The 16966-nt window shown below is 38.6% G+C and overlaps 1 protein-coding gene across 2 annotated transcripts in view; it reads right to left on the minus strand.

Moving 5' to 3' along the window:
- The window catches only part of LOC128699134 (lipase maturation factor 1), a 52260-nt gene extending 36233 nt beyond the window's left edge, over nucleotides 1-16027 (minus strand). Inside the window, exons 1-4 of one of the 2 annotated variants that reach the window (XM_053791674.2) lie at nucleotides 15764-16023; nucleotides 13007-13123; nucleotides 11547-11643; nucleotides 4649-4721 (exon numbers count right to left, since the gene is read on the minus strand). In XM_053791674.2, coding sequence (XP_053647649.2) covers nucleotides 4649-4721; nucleotides 11547-11643; nucleotides 13007-13123; nucleotides 15764-15857 — 381 coding nt within the window. In that variant the 5' untranslated portion in view covers nucleotides 15858-16023. Of the gene's footprint in view, nucleotides 1-4648; nucleotides 4722-11546; nucleotides 11644-13006; nucleotides 13124-15763 lie in introns of both variants that reach the window. The other variant, XM_053791675.2, reaches the window with a different exon arrangement.
- Nucleotides 16028-16966: the final 939 nt, after the last annotated feature.

Raw genomic sequence — 16966 nt, forward strand, 5'->3', positions numbered from 1 at the left:
ACCCCCTCCCTCCAACCCTTCCTAGGCCGACCCTTACCCCGCCTTCCTTCCACTACAGACTGATACACTCTTGAAGTTATTCTGTTTCGCTCCATTCTCTCTACATGTCCGAACCACCTCAACAACCCTTCCTCAGCCCTCTGGACAACAGTTTTGGTAATCCCGCACCTCCTCCTAACTTCCAAACTACGAATTCTCTGCATTATATTCACACCACACATTGCCCTCAGACATGACATCTCCACTGCCTCCAGCCTTCTCCTCGCTGCAACATTCATCACCCATGCTTCACACCCATATAAGAGCGTTGGTAAAACTATACTCTCATACATTCCCCTCTTTGCCTCCAAGGACAAAGTTCTCTGTCTCCACAGACTCCTAAGTGCACCACTCACTCTTTTTCCCTCATCAATTCTATGATTCACCTCATCTTTCATAGACCCATCCGCTGACACGTCCACTCCCAAATATCTGAATACGTTCACCTCCTCCATACTCTCTCCCTCCAATCTGATATTCAATCTTTCATCACCTAATCTTTTTGTTATCCTCATAACCTTACTCTTTCCTGTATTCACCTTTAATTTTCTTCTTTTGCACACCCTACCAAATTCATCCACCAATCTCTGCAGCTTCTCTTCAGAATCTCCCAAGAGCACAGTGTCATCAGCAAAGAGCAGCTGTGACAACTCCCACCCTGTGTGTGATTCTTTATCTTTTAACTCCACACCTCTTGCCAAGACCCTCGCATTTACTTCTCTTACAACCCCATCTATAAATATATTAAACAACCACGGTGACATCACACATCCTTGTCTAAGGCCTACTTTTACTGGGAAAAAATTTCCCTCTTTTCTACATACTCTAACTTGAGCCTCACTATCCTCGTAAAAACTCTTCACTGCTTTCAGTAACCTACCTCCTACACCATACACTTGCAACATCTGCCACATTGCCCCCCTATCCACCCTGTCATACGCCTTTTCCAAATCCATAAATGCCACAAAGACCTCTTTAGCCTTATCTAAATACTGTTCACTTATATGTTTCACTGTAAACACCTGGTCCACACACCCCCTACCTTTCCTAAAGCCTCCTTGTTCATCTGCTATCCTATTCTCCGTCTTACTCTTAATTCTTTCAATTATAACTCTACCATACACTTTACCAGGTACACTCAACAGACTTATCCCCCTATAATTTTTGCACTCTCTTTTATCCCCTTTGCCTTTATACAAAGGAACTATGCATGCTCTCTGCCAATCCCTAGGTACCTTACCCTCTTCCATACATTTATTAAATAATTGCACCAACCACTCCAAAACTATATCCCCACCTGCTTTTAACATTTCTATCTTTATCCCATCAATCCCGGCTGCCTTACCCCCTTTGTCCAATGTATTATTAAATTCTTTCCAAATTCTATTAATTATAAATGGATCTAATTTACATAAACCAAAGGAAATATTCATATTAATGTCAAAAATGCATTTTAATTATATTTCTGTCAACCATGGACTTGCTTGATACAACTTTCTCAACTTTTTGAAAATCAATTGGATGGTTAAAATCTCTCACATGAATAAATAGAGCAATGGAATCTTGTCCAGTTCTAATGCTATATTTATGTTGTTTTAATCTTAGTTCAAGACTTACCAGTTTGGCCGTAATAAACTTTATTGCAAATTTTACAAGGAATCTTATAGACACATCCGTCAGCATTTTGGGGGGAATTCTTTATCAAAAGTTTTTTTACTGTATCAAGATTTTTAAATACAACTTTGATATTAAAAGTCTTAAGAAGAGAAGGCATATCAACCAAGTTTTGCAGATGAATGGTTCAGAGAACCGACATATTGATAAATTAAGACATATGTGCAACTCTTGGGCATCTTTATTGACGAAAAGTTTCACCACACAGTGGCTTCATCAGTCCATACATAGGAGAAACTTGAAGAACAGGAGGAGAATGAGGTAATCAGTCCCTTAACCTTGAGTCGATGTGGTCAGTCCATCAATCTTCTATTGAAGATTGATGTGGTCGATGTGGTCAGTCCATCAATCTTCTATTCAAGATTGATGGACTGACCACATCGACTCATGGTTGAGGGACTGATTACCTCATTCTCCTCCTGTTCTTCAAGTTTCTCCTATGTATGGACTGATGAAGCCACTGTGTGGCGAAACATTTCCTCAGTAAAGATACCCAAGAGCTGCACATGTATCTAATTTATCAACCAAGTTTTCATGGTAAGGGAGAACCAACATATTTTTAGTTGAATAAGATTGGTTGTTCCTTTTTGGATTGTAAAAAGTACTGTAAAAAGATTGTAAAAAGTTTCTTTTCTCATTATGCACTGCGTGCTGCAGGATTTTTTTATATGGTGCACACTGACCACACAGACCCATTCTCTCACATGTGGGCCTACCAGCTTTCTCCTGCTTGATCTGAAGCCGCTAGAATTTTTGAGTATATATACGTCAAACACGGTGGCTCGTAAGACATACATATACAACCGAAACAGTCAAAGGGTTAAGAATCTAATAAACAAAATATACTGTTGGAGGGGTGACAGTGGGTGATGGTGAGACCATGGGTTACGACTACTGTACCAGTGTGTTTGTGGCAACACCATAATATAGGTGCAACTCCATAATGTAGATGCAACACTATAATGTAGATACAACACCATAATGTAGATGCAACACTATAATATTCATAGATGCAACACCATAATTTATTTATTTATTTTATGTCTTTGCAAACAGTACATTGAGATTTTGTATTTATAATAGTGGGTTGCAATGCAAAGAGAGCCTCTATTATGCCTAGGCATTATAGGCCAACTTAACATTATTGGCTTACAGTCTACTTAACACTAATGAGTATATCATAGTTGTACAGTAGGATAGTAATTATTTCATAGCTGTACAGTAGAATATTAATTATAAATGAATCAAAATTTGTATAAGGCAAAGATATATTTATATTCAAAAATGCTTTTTATGAAAACAATGATTCAATTACATTCCTGTCAACAATGGATAAAAGGTTCAAAGTGATTGTTTCAGTTATGATGTGGGAGTACATAGGTGAGAAAGTGTGTACTGAATATTTAGCATTTAGTCTAGGGTGATTAAGTGGCTTTTGAGAAGAGTCTTAAATTTATTTTCAGACTGGGTTACTTTAATATCTTCTGGTAATGAATTCCATATTTTGGGGCCCTTTACGTGCATAGAGTTTTTACACAGTGTGATATGGACACGAGGTATATCAAAAAGAGATCTGTGTCTTGTGTTATGGTCATGTGTCCTGTTTAGGTTGGTGTGAAGTTTGAGTGGAGGGTTTATATTTGTATGTACTGTTCTGTGAATGTAGTAGGCACATGAATAAGTATGGATGTTCTTAATGGTAAGCAGATTCAGACTTTTGAAAATTGGTGGAGTATGCTGGCGGGAGTGGGAATGTAGATGCAACACTATAATATACGTAGATACACCACCATAATGTACATGCAACACCATAATGTACATACAACACCATAATATAAATGCAGTGCCATAATATAGGTGCAATACCATAATATAGGTGCACTGATATAGATGCAACACCACAATACAGATTCTTTTTTTTTCAACGCATCGGCTGTTTCCCACCAAGGCAGGATGGCCTGAAAAAGAAAAACTTTTATCATCATTCACGTCATCACTGTCTTACCAGAGGCATGCCTACACTAGAGATAAAACTGCAACATTAACACCCCCTCCTTCAGAACACAGACACTGCACTTCCCTTCTCCAGGACTCAAGTCTGGCCTGCCGGTTTCCCTGAATCCCTTCATATATGTTACCTTGCTTACACTCCAACAGCACATCAAGTCCTAAAAATCATATGTCTCCATTTGCTCCTGTTTAACATGCTCACACATGCTTTCTGGAAGTCCAAGACCCTCAAACACAAAACCTCCTTTACCCCCTCCCTCCAACGTTTCCTAGGTAAACCCCTACCCCACCTTCCCTCCACTACAGATTTGTATACTCTCGAAGTCATTCTATTTCGTTCCATCCTCTCTACATGTTCGAACCATCTCAATAACCCCTCCTCAGTCCTCTGGATAATAGTTTTGGTAATCCCACACCTCCTCCTAATCTCCAAACTATGGATTCTCTGCATTACATTCACACCACTCATTGCCCTCAGACATGACATCTTCACTGCCTCCAGCCTTCTCCTTGCTACAACATTCACCACCCATGCCTCACACCCATATAAGAGCATTGGTATAACTATACTCTCATACATTACCCTCTTTGCTTTCATGGATAAAGTTCTTTGTCTCCACAGACTCCTCAGTGCACCACTCGCCTTTTTCCCCTCGTCAATTTTATGATTCACCTCACCCTTCATAGACCCATCTGCTGACACGTCCACTCCCAAATATCTGAACACATTCACCTCCTCCATACTCTGTCTAATATAGATGCAATACCATAATAGAGATGCAACACCATAATATACAGTAGGTGCAACATGATAAATAAGTGGTTCATAAAAGTTTGAAAGCTCATATATTCAAGGACAGAGAAATTTGCTAAGCAAAATTTAAGTGGCTTAAAAGCTACAAATCTTGTATGACCTGTTGATTACCTCATCCCATGGCTGAGCTAACCAAAGCAGTGTTGGGGCAGCTTGGATTCTCTTCCACCAGTCATTGCCCACTCTGAAAAAAACAGTAATATATCTGGAATACAATTTTGAGTTTGGAAAGGAATTGGTAACCTAAGGATACAAATATATATAGTAAGTATCCAGATCCTAGGTAAGTAGGCTGGTAGACAGCAACCGCCCAAGGAGGTACAACCATCCTGCCAAGTGACTGCAAAACGGAAGCCTGTACTTGTTTTGCATGATGGTAAGATTGCTGATGTCTTTTCTCTGTCTCATTAGCATGCAAGATTTCAGGTACGTTTTGCTACTTCTACGTACACTTAGGTCACAACACATACATGTACAAGCATATATATATACACACCCCTCTGGGTTTTCTTCTATTTTCTTACTAGTTCTTGTTCTTGTTTATTTCCTCTTATCTCCATGGGGAAGTGAGCAGAATTCTTCCTCCGTATGCCATGCGTGTTGTAAGAGGTGACTAAAATACCAGGAGCAAGGGGCTAGTAACCCCTTCTCCTGTATAAATTACTAAATTTAAAAAGAGAAACTTTCGTTTTTCATTTTGGGATACGGCCGGTTTGTTGAAAGAAAGAACGTAGCAGCTAGGTAAAGGAATATATAGATATTTAGTCTATCTTTAAATACATTTGGTCTGCCAGCAAGTTTATTGTAATATATCAGTAAGAAAATAATGATTATCATTATTATACAGAATAATTATAAAACACATCACTGCAAAAAAGGATTATTCACATCAACACCCTGTACAAGGTGTCAAGCAAAAGATTACCTTTAAATAATAGCAACATTGAAATTAGAGTGGGAAAAATAGGAATATAATAGAATTTTTATAATATGAACAGGAGGGAGATTGGAAATTTTACTCATATAATGGCTTCTCAACACTACCCATATCCATCCTGATCCATCTTGTTACATTCGTTACAATTACAGATTATTACTAATAGTGTACAAAAACCAGCTATCTACTCCACATAATACTAGTGTTGCACAGGTACAATTTTTTTTTTTAACTGACCATATCCCACCAAGGCAGGGTTACCTAAAAAGAAAAACCAAAGTTTTTCTATTTAAATTTAGTATTTTTTTCAGGACAAGCAATTACTGGCCCCTTGCTCCCAGCATTTTAGTCGCCTCTTATGACACACATGGCTTACGGAGGAAGAATTCTGTTCCACTTCCCCATGGAGATCAGAGAACATAAAGAGGAAAACAAACTATTAAGAAAATAGAAGAAAAACCCAGAGGGATATGTGTACATGTATATATAGTGTGACCCAAGTGTAAGTAGAAGTACCAAGATAAATCTGGTATCCCACATGCTTATGAGACAGAAAACAGACACCAGCAATCCTGCCATCATATAAAACAATTACAGGTTTCCATTCACACTCACTTGACAGGATGGCAGTACCTCCCTGGGTGGTTGCTGTCTACCAGCCTACAACCTAATGTGTACAAGAATAATATGTAAAAGAAAAATACTTCATGGGCAGGTCTTCATCTGCATGCTACCGTAACTTACTGGAGTGAGAAATATCGATAAAGTGTAGAATATACCTAGTAAAAAACAGAATGCAAAAGGCACAGAAACTACTGTCAATATATGGTGATCCAAAACAAAATCCTAGAATATTTTTCCTCAAAGCATCAAAAGATCCAGATCAAGGTAATAATAATAAAACGATTATGTATATATGTTGGTAGAATTACCGACAAAATGTAAAGTAAAATGACACAAGTGCGACTAATGTGACATTTTATGGGGTCCCCAATCAGTGCCACCTTAGCCAACTTTTACTTGGAACACCTAGAGGCTGAACACTTCAACATCATCCCCTCAAGCATCACTTGGTTACGTTACGTGGACGATGTCCTTGTAATAACTCCCAAACATTTTGATGTACAGAATCTTCAGGCAAGGCTCAATGCAGTTGAACCGGCAATCCAGTTTACCCTAGAAGAAGAGTCTAATGACAAGTTACCTTTTCTAGGCGTTCTTATTCACAAAGTAGATAACAACCCAAGATTTCAAGTTTACCAGAAACCTACAAATAAAAATGATCTCACACACTTCTATTCCAGTCAAGACACTAAGACCAAAAGAGGCATCATCATCAGATTTTTCCTTAGAGCGTGCTGAATTTGTAGTCCTGAGTTTCTTGACGAGGAATGTAACATACATTCACCAAACCTTCACTGATTTACATTTTCCTTCCTTTTTCATCAAAGATTGCAAGAAAGGAGCTCTTCAGATCATTAATTCTCCATGCATCAACACCACTCCTAACAAAGTTATAATTCTTCCTAACAGCCAGGTTGCATTGAACGATTCTACTTTCACAAGCTAACACTAGAGTAGTCATCGCTTCCAGCACTTCAATAAAGGATCTAACCAGGACAAAATCCAGGCACCATGAACCAGTCAACAGAGGGGTTTACACTATACCCTGTGGAGGCTACAACAAGATTTATGTAGGTGAAACAGCAAGAAACCTCGACACCCGCCTCAATGAACACATTTATGCATGTAGGAACGATAACTTGAACAACGCCTGCGTACAACACCGAAATTCCACCAATCACCTCATGAAATTCAAGGACGCCCAATTAGTGATCAAAGGAACTAATTTCTGCAGACGCAAGTGCCTTGAATCATCACTAATCGCTGTTTCTAATACAATTACACAAAACAAAGGCAGCTTCACCATCTCTGAAGTCTTAGCACGAGTCCTCCTGAAAACAGTAAACCCTGCCATCACATAGTCTCTCGTGCTAATGCTACACAAACACATTACAGAGGATGAACACCGAAACAGGCCTTCTCTAATTCAACCTCCTACAGAAATATTTGTCTAACCTATTATTTTTATAGGTAGTAGGTTGGTAGACAGCAACCACCCAGGGAAGTACTACCGTCCTGCCAGATGACTGTGAAACAAAAACCTGTAACTGTTTTGCATGATGGTAGGATTGCTGGTTTCTTTTTCTGTCTCATAAACACGCTAAGATAACAGGGATATCTTGCTACTCCTACTTACACTTTGGTCACACTTCATAGACACGCACATGCATATATATATATACATACATCTAGGTTTTTCTCCTTTTTCTAAATAGCTCTTGTTCTTTTTTATTTCTTCTATTGTCCATGGGGAAGTGGAAAAGAATCTTTCCTCCGTAAGCCATGCGTGTCGTATGAGGCGACTAAAATGCCGGGAGCAATGGGCTAGTAACCCCTTCTCCTGTATACAATTACTAAAAAAAGAGAAGAAGAAAAACTTTATAAAACTGGGTTGCTTAAATGTGCGTGGATGTAGTGCGGATGACAAGAAACAGATGATTGCTGATGTTATGAATGAAAAGAAGTTGGATGTCCTGGCCCTAAGCGAAACAAAGCTGAAGGGGGTAGGAGAGTTTCAGTGGGGGGAAATAAATGGGATTAAATCTGGAGTATCTGAGAGAGTTAGAGCAAAGGAAGGGGTAGCAGTAATGTTAAATGATCAGTTATGGAAGGAGAAAAGAGAATATGAATGTGTAAATTCAAGAATTATGTGGATTAAAGTAAAGGTTGGATGCGAGAAGTGGGTCATAATAAGCGTGTATGCACCTGGAGAAGAGAGGAATGCAGAGGAGAGAGAGAGATTTTGGGAGATGTTAAGTGAATGTATAGGAGCCTTTGAACCAAGTGAGAGAGTAATTGTGGTAGGGGACTTGAATGCTAAAGTAGGAGAAACTTTTAGAGAGGGTGTGGTAGGTAAGTTTGGGGTGCCAGGTGTAAATGATAATGGGAGCCCTTTGATTGAACTTTGTATAGAAAGGGGTTTAGTTATAGGTAATACATATTTTAAGAAAAAGAGGATAAATAAGTATACACGATATGATGTAGGGCGAAATGACAGTAGTTTGTTGGATTATGTATTGGTAGATAAAAGACTGTTGAGTAGACTTCAGGATGTACATGTTTATAGAGGGGCCACAGATATATCAGATCACTTTCTAGTTGTAGCTACACTGAGAGTAAAAGGTAGATGGGATACAAGGAGAATAGAAGCATCAGGGAAGAGAGAGGTAAAGGTTTATAAACTAAAAGAGGAGGCAGTTAGGGTAAGATATAAACAGCTATTGGAGGATAGATGGGCTAATGAGAGCATAGGCAATGGGGTCGAAGAGGTATGGGGTAGGTTTAAAAATGTAGTGTTAGAGTGTTCAGCAGAAGTTTGTGGTTACAGGAAAGTGGGTGCAGGAGGGAAGAGGAGCGATTGGTGGAATGATGATGTAAAGAGAGTAGTAAGGGAGAAAAAGTTAGCATATGAGAAATTTTTACAAAGTAGAAGTGATGCAAGGAGGGAAGAGTATATGGAGAAAAAGAGAGAAGTTAAGAGAGTGGTGAAGCAATGTAAAAAGAGAGCAAATGAGAGAGTGGGTGAGATGTTATCAACAAATTTTGTTGAAAATAAGAAAAAGTTTTGGAGTGAGATTAACAAGTTAAGAAAGCCTAGAGAACAAATGGATTTGTCTGTTAAAAATAGGAGAGGAGAGTTATTAAATGGAGAGTTAGAGGTATTGGGAAGATGGAAGGAATATTTTGAGGAATTGTTAAATGTTGATGAAGATAGGGAAGCTGTGATTTCGTGTATAGGGCAAGGAGGAATAACATCTTGTAGGAGTGAGGAAGAGCCAGTTGTGAGTGTGGGGGAAGTTCGTGAGGCAGTAGGTAAAATGAAAGGGGGTAAGGCAGCCGGGATTGATGGGATAAAGATAGAAATGTTAAAAGCAGGTGGGGATGTAGTTTTGGAGTGGTTGGTGCAATTATTTAATAAATGTATGGAAGAGGGTAAGGTACCTAGGGATTGGCAGAGAGCATGCATAGTTCCTTTGTATAAAGGCAAAGGGGATAAAAGAGAGTGCAAAAATTATAGGGGGATAAGTCTGTTGAGTGTACCTGGTAAAGTGTATGGTAGAGTTATAATTGAAAGAATTAAGAGTAAGACGGAGAATAGGATAGCAGATGAACAAGGAGGCTTTAGGAAAGGTAGGGGGTGTGTGGACCAGGTGTTTACAGTGAAACATATAAGTGAACAGTATTTAGATAAGGCTAAAGAGGTCTTTGTGGCATTTATGGATTTGGAAAAGGCGTATGACAGGGTGGATAGGGGGGCAATGTGGCAGATGTTGCAAGTGTATGGTGTAGGAGGTAGGTTACTGAAAGCAGTGAAGAGTTTTTACGAGGATAGTGAGGCTCAAGTTAGAGTATGTAGGAAAGAGGGAAATTTTTTCCCAGTAAAAGTAGGCCTTAGACAAGGATGTGTGATGTCACCGTGGTTGTTTAATATATTTATAGATGGGGTTGTAAGAGAAGTAAATGCGAGGGTCTTGGCAAGAGGCGTGGAGTTAAAAGATAAAGAATCACACACAAAGTGGGAGTTGTCACAGCTGCTCTTTGCTGATGACACTGTGCTCTTGGGAGATTCTGAAGAGAAGTTGCAGAGATTGGTGGATGAATTTGGTAGGGTGTGCAAAAGAAGAAAATTGAAGGTGAATACAGGAAAGAGTAAGGTTATGAGGATAACAAAAAGATTAGGTGATGAAAGATTGAATATCAGATTGGAGGGAGAGAGTATGGAGGAGGTGAACGTATTCAGATATTTGGGAGTGGACGTGTCAGCGGATGGGTCTATGAAAGATGAGGTGAATCATAGAATTGATGAGGGAAAAAGAGTGAGTGGTGCACTTAGGAGTCTGTGGAGACAAAGAACTTTGTCCTTGGAGGCAAAGAGGGGAATGTATGAGAGTATAGTTTTACCAACGCTCTTATATGGGTGTGAAGCGTGGGTGATGAATGTTGCAGCGAGGAGAAGGCTGGAGGCAGTGGAGATGTCATGTCTGAGGGCAATGTGTGGTGTGAATATAATGCAGAGAATTCGTAGTTTGGAAGTTAGGAGGAGGTGCGGGATTACCAAAACTGTTGTCCAGAGGGCTGAGGAAGGGTTGTTGAGGTGGTTCGGACATGTAGAGAGAATGGAGCGAAACAGAATGACTTCAAGAGTGTATCAGTCTGTAGTGGAAGGAAGGCGGGGTAGGGGTCGGCCTAGGAAGGGTTGGAGGGAGGGGGTAAAGGAGGTTTTGTGTGCGAGGGGCTTGGACTTCCAGCAGGCATGCGTGAGCGTGTTTGATAGGAGTGAATGGAGACAAATGGTTTTTAATACTTGACGTGCTGTTGGAGTGTGAGCAAAGTAACATTTATGAAGGGATTCAGGGAAACCGGCAGGCCGGACTTGAGTCCTGGAGATGGGAAGTACAGTGCCTGCACTCTGAAGGAGGGGTGTTAATGTTGCAGTTTAAAAACTGTAGTGTAAAGCACCCTTCTGGCAAGACAGTGATGGAGTGAATGATGGTGAAAGTTTTTCTTTTTCGGGCCACCCTGCCTTGGTGGGAATCGGCCGGTGTGATAATAAAAAAATAAATTATTTTTATGTTACCCAATAATAGATTTTATATCCTTTTACTCATGTGCAAGTTAATTGTTTTACCATACTGTATCACTGCTACTACTACAAACTTATATCACTACTACTACTATTACCACTAGCATTGCACCTCACTCTAAGCCTATATATACCCTCTGTGTCCATGTATTGTTTGTAACGGCTTGACAAAGCTCCTGGAGAGCGAAACATTGCCACAATAAAATGCCACATTAGTTGCACTTGTGTCCTTCTACTTTACAAAACAATTATGGTTTAAATTCAGACATTCTGTGGCAGTGCATACTCAATAGAAAACATGCATTTAGAGAATTATTGCTAACAATTAAAAGTTTATTAGAAACTAATCTATTAACTGTACTTACGTTTTAGCAAGATGTTGCATATGTAGCTTAAGAGGTAACAGGCCATTGTCTCCAATAAGCTGCTTGTTCTGATGGTAAGCAACTAAGAAAGCAACAACTGAAAGAATTGAGCAAAATCAGGACATGAACACTGATCTAAAAAAAATGGAGAAAATACAGAATGTACTAAGTAAGCAAATCCTTTAAAACTTTAGTAAAATATGGCCTCCTGCCAACTATTCAAAGATCTGAGCCTACTTAACATACAAATTATCTACACATACTACTGTGTAAATTACACATACAGAGAACACTGAATACAAATACAAACAGTTCCTGGAGGGCTGCAAGGAATTTTTTTTTTTACATAACACTCAAAATAAATACAATACCTCTTGGATATTCCATGTATGCAACTCAACCTGAGTAAATACTCCATGCAAATCAAACGACCAAAATTTTTTGAATAACCTACAAGAGTAAGAAAACAAAACTTTCTTCCAATAACTTCAAAATTATTGTCAAAAACCATCTGAACTTGACGTAATAATTATAAATAATACTATGTAATAAGCATAATCATCTAGTGATCATTTTTATAAAAGTAATAAAAGTTTACAATGTTGATAAGATAAAACACATGTAGACAAGTAAGGTATCTTTATTCTTAAACATTTCACCTACACATTAGGCTTAGGCTTCATCAGTCAAATACAGAGGTGGCAAATATGGAGATAGCAGAAGCAGTGGTGAGGTAAAGATGGGGTGATCAGTCCATCAATTTTGTAGTAGTAATTTGAGATCAACTTCATATTCTTGAACTACATTCAACTGATGAGGCCTGCTGTGTAGGAAAAAACATTTTTGAATAAAGATACCTAACTGTTGCAAATGTCTTACTTATCTTCAAGTCAACTGTATTTAAAACTGCTACCTTATAACTTACAGAAGGTAGTCCTACTAAACTGTTACACAAAATCTAAATTTATATCTCAAGGCTTTTAAACATAAGACCATACATTTCTTTATCCAACATCTAGCCAAATTATGTGTACAAATTCTGTTTGATAAAAGTCTGTACTTGCTGCTACAGGAGTTGAACTAAGCTCCTCGTGTACCATCTTCAGCATTTAAAATTTCAATTATGATCCAACACTGGGTTGCATGAGATGAGGAGGAAGGGAGAGAAAGAAAACACTGTACAGATATAAAGTGGGAGGGAACGTTATCTATTTGTAAAGAGGCTTTAGGGAATAATCATTAGCAGCAACCCAAGTTTACATGTGGGGAGAAGACTGAGGTACCAAAATAGCATGACATATCAACTTCTGCATGGTACTCATGACCTGTTTGTTTAACTTTAGAACATACATGTACATACTTCACAAACGCTGTGGTGCCTTACTTATAATAAGGCCCATGACCTGTTTGTTTAACTTTAAAACATGCATACCTCACCAACCCTGCAGTGCATTACTTACAATATATAAATGCAATGAAGCGCAAGTAGACAATTCGAGTGAGCCAGTACGTATGGGGCAGCAGATCCACTTCATCCACTGTGGTTGGTTTTTCACTCCCACTGTCCTGGATTGCTCCTTTAAAAAGAACACTGGTTTATTTGTGACTGATAAAAATAATAAGTTAATAAGTAAAATTTGAATAGATCACAATATGTCCGTGATTTACTTTTAACTATACTAATAAAAAACCTAGAGTTTAGCTAACTCACCTAGTCTTCACAAGGTTTGAAATGGATAAAATACATAAAGAGTCTGAGAATCTTTATTAGGGAACTTAGAAAATACAAAACATCAATATATGGTCATGTGACCTTTTGCTTTCATTTCATGTTTAATGTTTTCTGCTTGATACACGAATGGCAACAAACTTTCCTTTTTTTCATCACACTAAATTTTTTTTTTTTTTTTTTTTTTTGGCAGAGACTGTATACTGTACATTTTCTAGCCAAGTATTTAATTCATTCCATGTTAAATGAAATGGGACTAATGAAGCCAAAATAAATTGTTGAACAGAACAAACAATGAATAACAAAACTGAATCCCATCTTCCACATTACATAAGATCTTTATAATTTTCTAGCAGCCATAAACTTAAGTCTCTTGGATTTACCCAGGTCTTCTCTATTGTGAGCCATATCGTCACCACCTGACATACATCCATGACACTGTTTGATTTCACAAAACTCTCAGATTTGAACTAGTTCAAATGGCAACCTCAGGGTTGCCAAACCTGAATCAAGCTTAAAAGGACTAATGCATTTAAAGAGAAACCTTTAATATTTTGTAAGCTCAATATTTAGTAACACTGGGGATTATAATATCACGTTATACTGCTAGCATTAGTTTTTACTTTTCAATCCAAATAAAAGGAACAATATAGTGGAATAGCTTACCAGAATTATATAAAATGATAACATTCTTAATGAATCCTAACATCACATTACTGTACCTCAATACGTATATGCTTTTTATTTCCCCTTCAGTTAAGTTTTCTTTTCATATTAAATCTTACAGTAACTTAATGTCTTCCACTAAATGCTGAATTTCCACAGAAAAGTTGTATTATATCATTAAACAGTTATATTCCAATATTGTGTATCATTATAAGTAATATTATATACATTATACACAATAACCAATATATTTTATAATGTTCTGTTAGTATCAAATACAGTAAAAGTCCAATAAAATGAACCCCATAAGGTGAATGTTGGTTAAAACCAACAAAAATTCTAGCCAGACAAAAGTTGCAAAATGTGTGTGTTACTCCAAAACAAAAATTTGTGTGTATGGGAAAATTTAAAAAAATATACATGTGTATATTTTTTTTATAGAACAAGAGTGTATATTTTTGAATTAAATTAAACTAAAATGAGGGTAATCCGATAAAACTTACAATTTTATGGTGTGTTAAAGTTAGTGAAAAACTGATCACTCATTGGCAATCAATTTAGAGCAATAATTAAAGATCACATTATCTCCCAAACTTAACTACATCAACATTATGCTATACCAAACAAAACCAACTACTTTCTGTTTCTTCACCATCTATAATCTTTCCATAGCCTGAAATCATAGAGCTAGTTTCAAACTACTTAAGAAATCCCATTTAACTTAAGATCACTGAATCAGTTTAAAGTATTAGTACAGTGGACCCCCGGTTTACGATATTATTTCATTCCAGAAGTATGTTCAGGTGCCAGTACTGACCGAATTTGTTCCCATAAGGAATATTGTGAATTAGATTAGTCCATTTCAGACCCCCAAACATACACATACAAACGCACTTACATAAATACACTTACATAATTGGACGCATTGGGAGCTGATCGTAAACCGGGGGCCCACTGTACATGCATCAGACCCTGATCCACCACGAGGCCTGGTCTCAGACCGAGCTGCAGGTAAACTCCAGGTAAACATATTCATATCTGACAAAGACAGAGATGTAACCCACAGCACCACGTCCACCTTTGCTGACAATACCAAAATTTGCATTTCTCAGTGCTGTATGACTCCTGTAGTTTGGGGCTTATGGCTTGGTTGATATTATCCTTCTCACACATACTGAGAGATCAGGGATCACTCCCCAGCATTAATCGTAGTCCTGTTCACCTAACAGTAAGTACCTGAGGGTTAGTCGACAGTTGTGGGTAAGAACACACCCTCGGGGACAAGATTAAAGGACCCCAACATAAATAAGACCAACAGTCCCTGATATCCTGGGTGGCTAATCCAGTGGGTTAAAAATCTTAAAATTTTACCATATAATAATAATTGTCTAAATTCAAAAATTAATCGTGTGGATGGGATACAATGATTATGTTGAGGTTTACTGTGTTGCACATGACAAATGATGCAATCGAATTTACTGGATAGCTAGGTATCTTATTACTTATAAGAAGAGCACATGAATTTAACTTATGGTGGCCCATAGCCTGGTAGGCAATGCTTTTGCTTCACACACACTATCCACTGTTTGATCCCTGGCAAGGGTGGAAACATTGTTTCCTTATACCAGTTGTCCCATTCACCTAGCAAGCAAGTAGGTACCTGGATGTTGGTCGACTGGTGTGGGTCGCATCCTGGGGGGAAAAGATTGAGGACTCCAGTGTTAATAAGACAGACAGTCCCTCGATGATGCACTACCTTTCTTGGTTTATCCTGGGTGGCTAACCCTCCGGGGTTAAAAATCCAAACAAAATCTTAACTTACCTTCATGGTGAGGAGGTAACAACTCCGTGGCCACCTCTTCCTCAGGTTGCTTCTTCCTCCTCCTCAACCGAGTCTCTTCGTCTCTGGTGTTCATTACTATCGCTACTTAGCTTTTCTTCGTGACAATGAATTTTCTACGTGACAGGTGATGGTAATATCAGCAAGAAGCATCACTGTTGCAACAACACTCTTCTTGTTGCTGGGGAACTTAAGGGCCACTTCCTCTTCAACTTCTTGTTATTGAATTAGACATGTGCAACTCTTGGGTATTTTTACTGAGGAAACGTTTCGCCACACAGTGGCTTCATCAGTCCATACAAAGGAGAAACTTGAAGAACAGGAGGAGAATGAGGTAATCAGTCCCTCAGCCTTGAGTCGATGTGGTCAGTCCATCAATCTTGAATAGAATACGGCATATGAGCGGAGAAGGAGCTTATAAACCGTAGACAGGTGAGGGGCAGCAGTCGTAGGTGGTGTCACATTTGTCCATTGTGGAAGTAGGTCATGCCCAAGGGTTAGGCAAGTGGAGAATTCCCAAGTATTAAGATCTACAATCCTGTCAGACACTGCAACTTCTTGGGATCTTAATACTTGGGAATTCTCCACTTGCCTAACCCTTGGGCACGACCTACTTCCACAATGGACAAATGTGACACCAGGATACACAAATAACCCGCACATAGAAGAGAGGAGCTTACGACGACGTTTCGGTCCGACTTGGACCGACTTTGTAAATGTGACAGTTAAGACACACGTGCAACATCTGGATATCTTTCTTGTAGGTAGATAAGACGCTTCGCCATCCAGTGGATGGCGAAACGTCTACAATAAAGATACCCAGATGTTGTACATGTGTCTTACTGTCATATTGTCGGTAGTTTATACCTTTCTTGCACGACTTTGTAAATGGTCCAAGTCGGACCGAAACGTCGTCGTAAGCTCCTCTCTTCTATGTGCAGGTTATCTGTGCCACTTCTTGTTGCTGGGGACTTAAGGGCCACTTCTTCATCTTCTTGTTGCTGGGGAACTTAAGAGCCACTTCATCTTCTTCTTGGGTTTGTAAGGACCACTGACACCTTACATCGTATCTAGCTCTGCTTCCAGGGGTAAATTCAAAATTGAAATTCTTTATTTCCACATGAAACACTGTTCGAACAAAAATGGATGACAATATTGCAAATGGAAAGTCCCTGGTTATGCAGA

Source organism: Cherax quadricarinatus, chromosome 54 (genome assembly GCF_038502225.1).
Source record: "Cherax quadricarinatus isolate ZL_2023a chromosome 54, ASM3850222v1, whole genome shotgun sequence".
NCBI lineage: Eukaryota > Metazoa > Arthropoda > Malacostraca > Decapoda > Parastacidae > Cherax > Cherax quadricarinatus.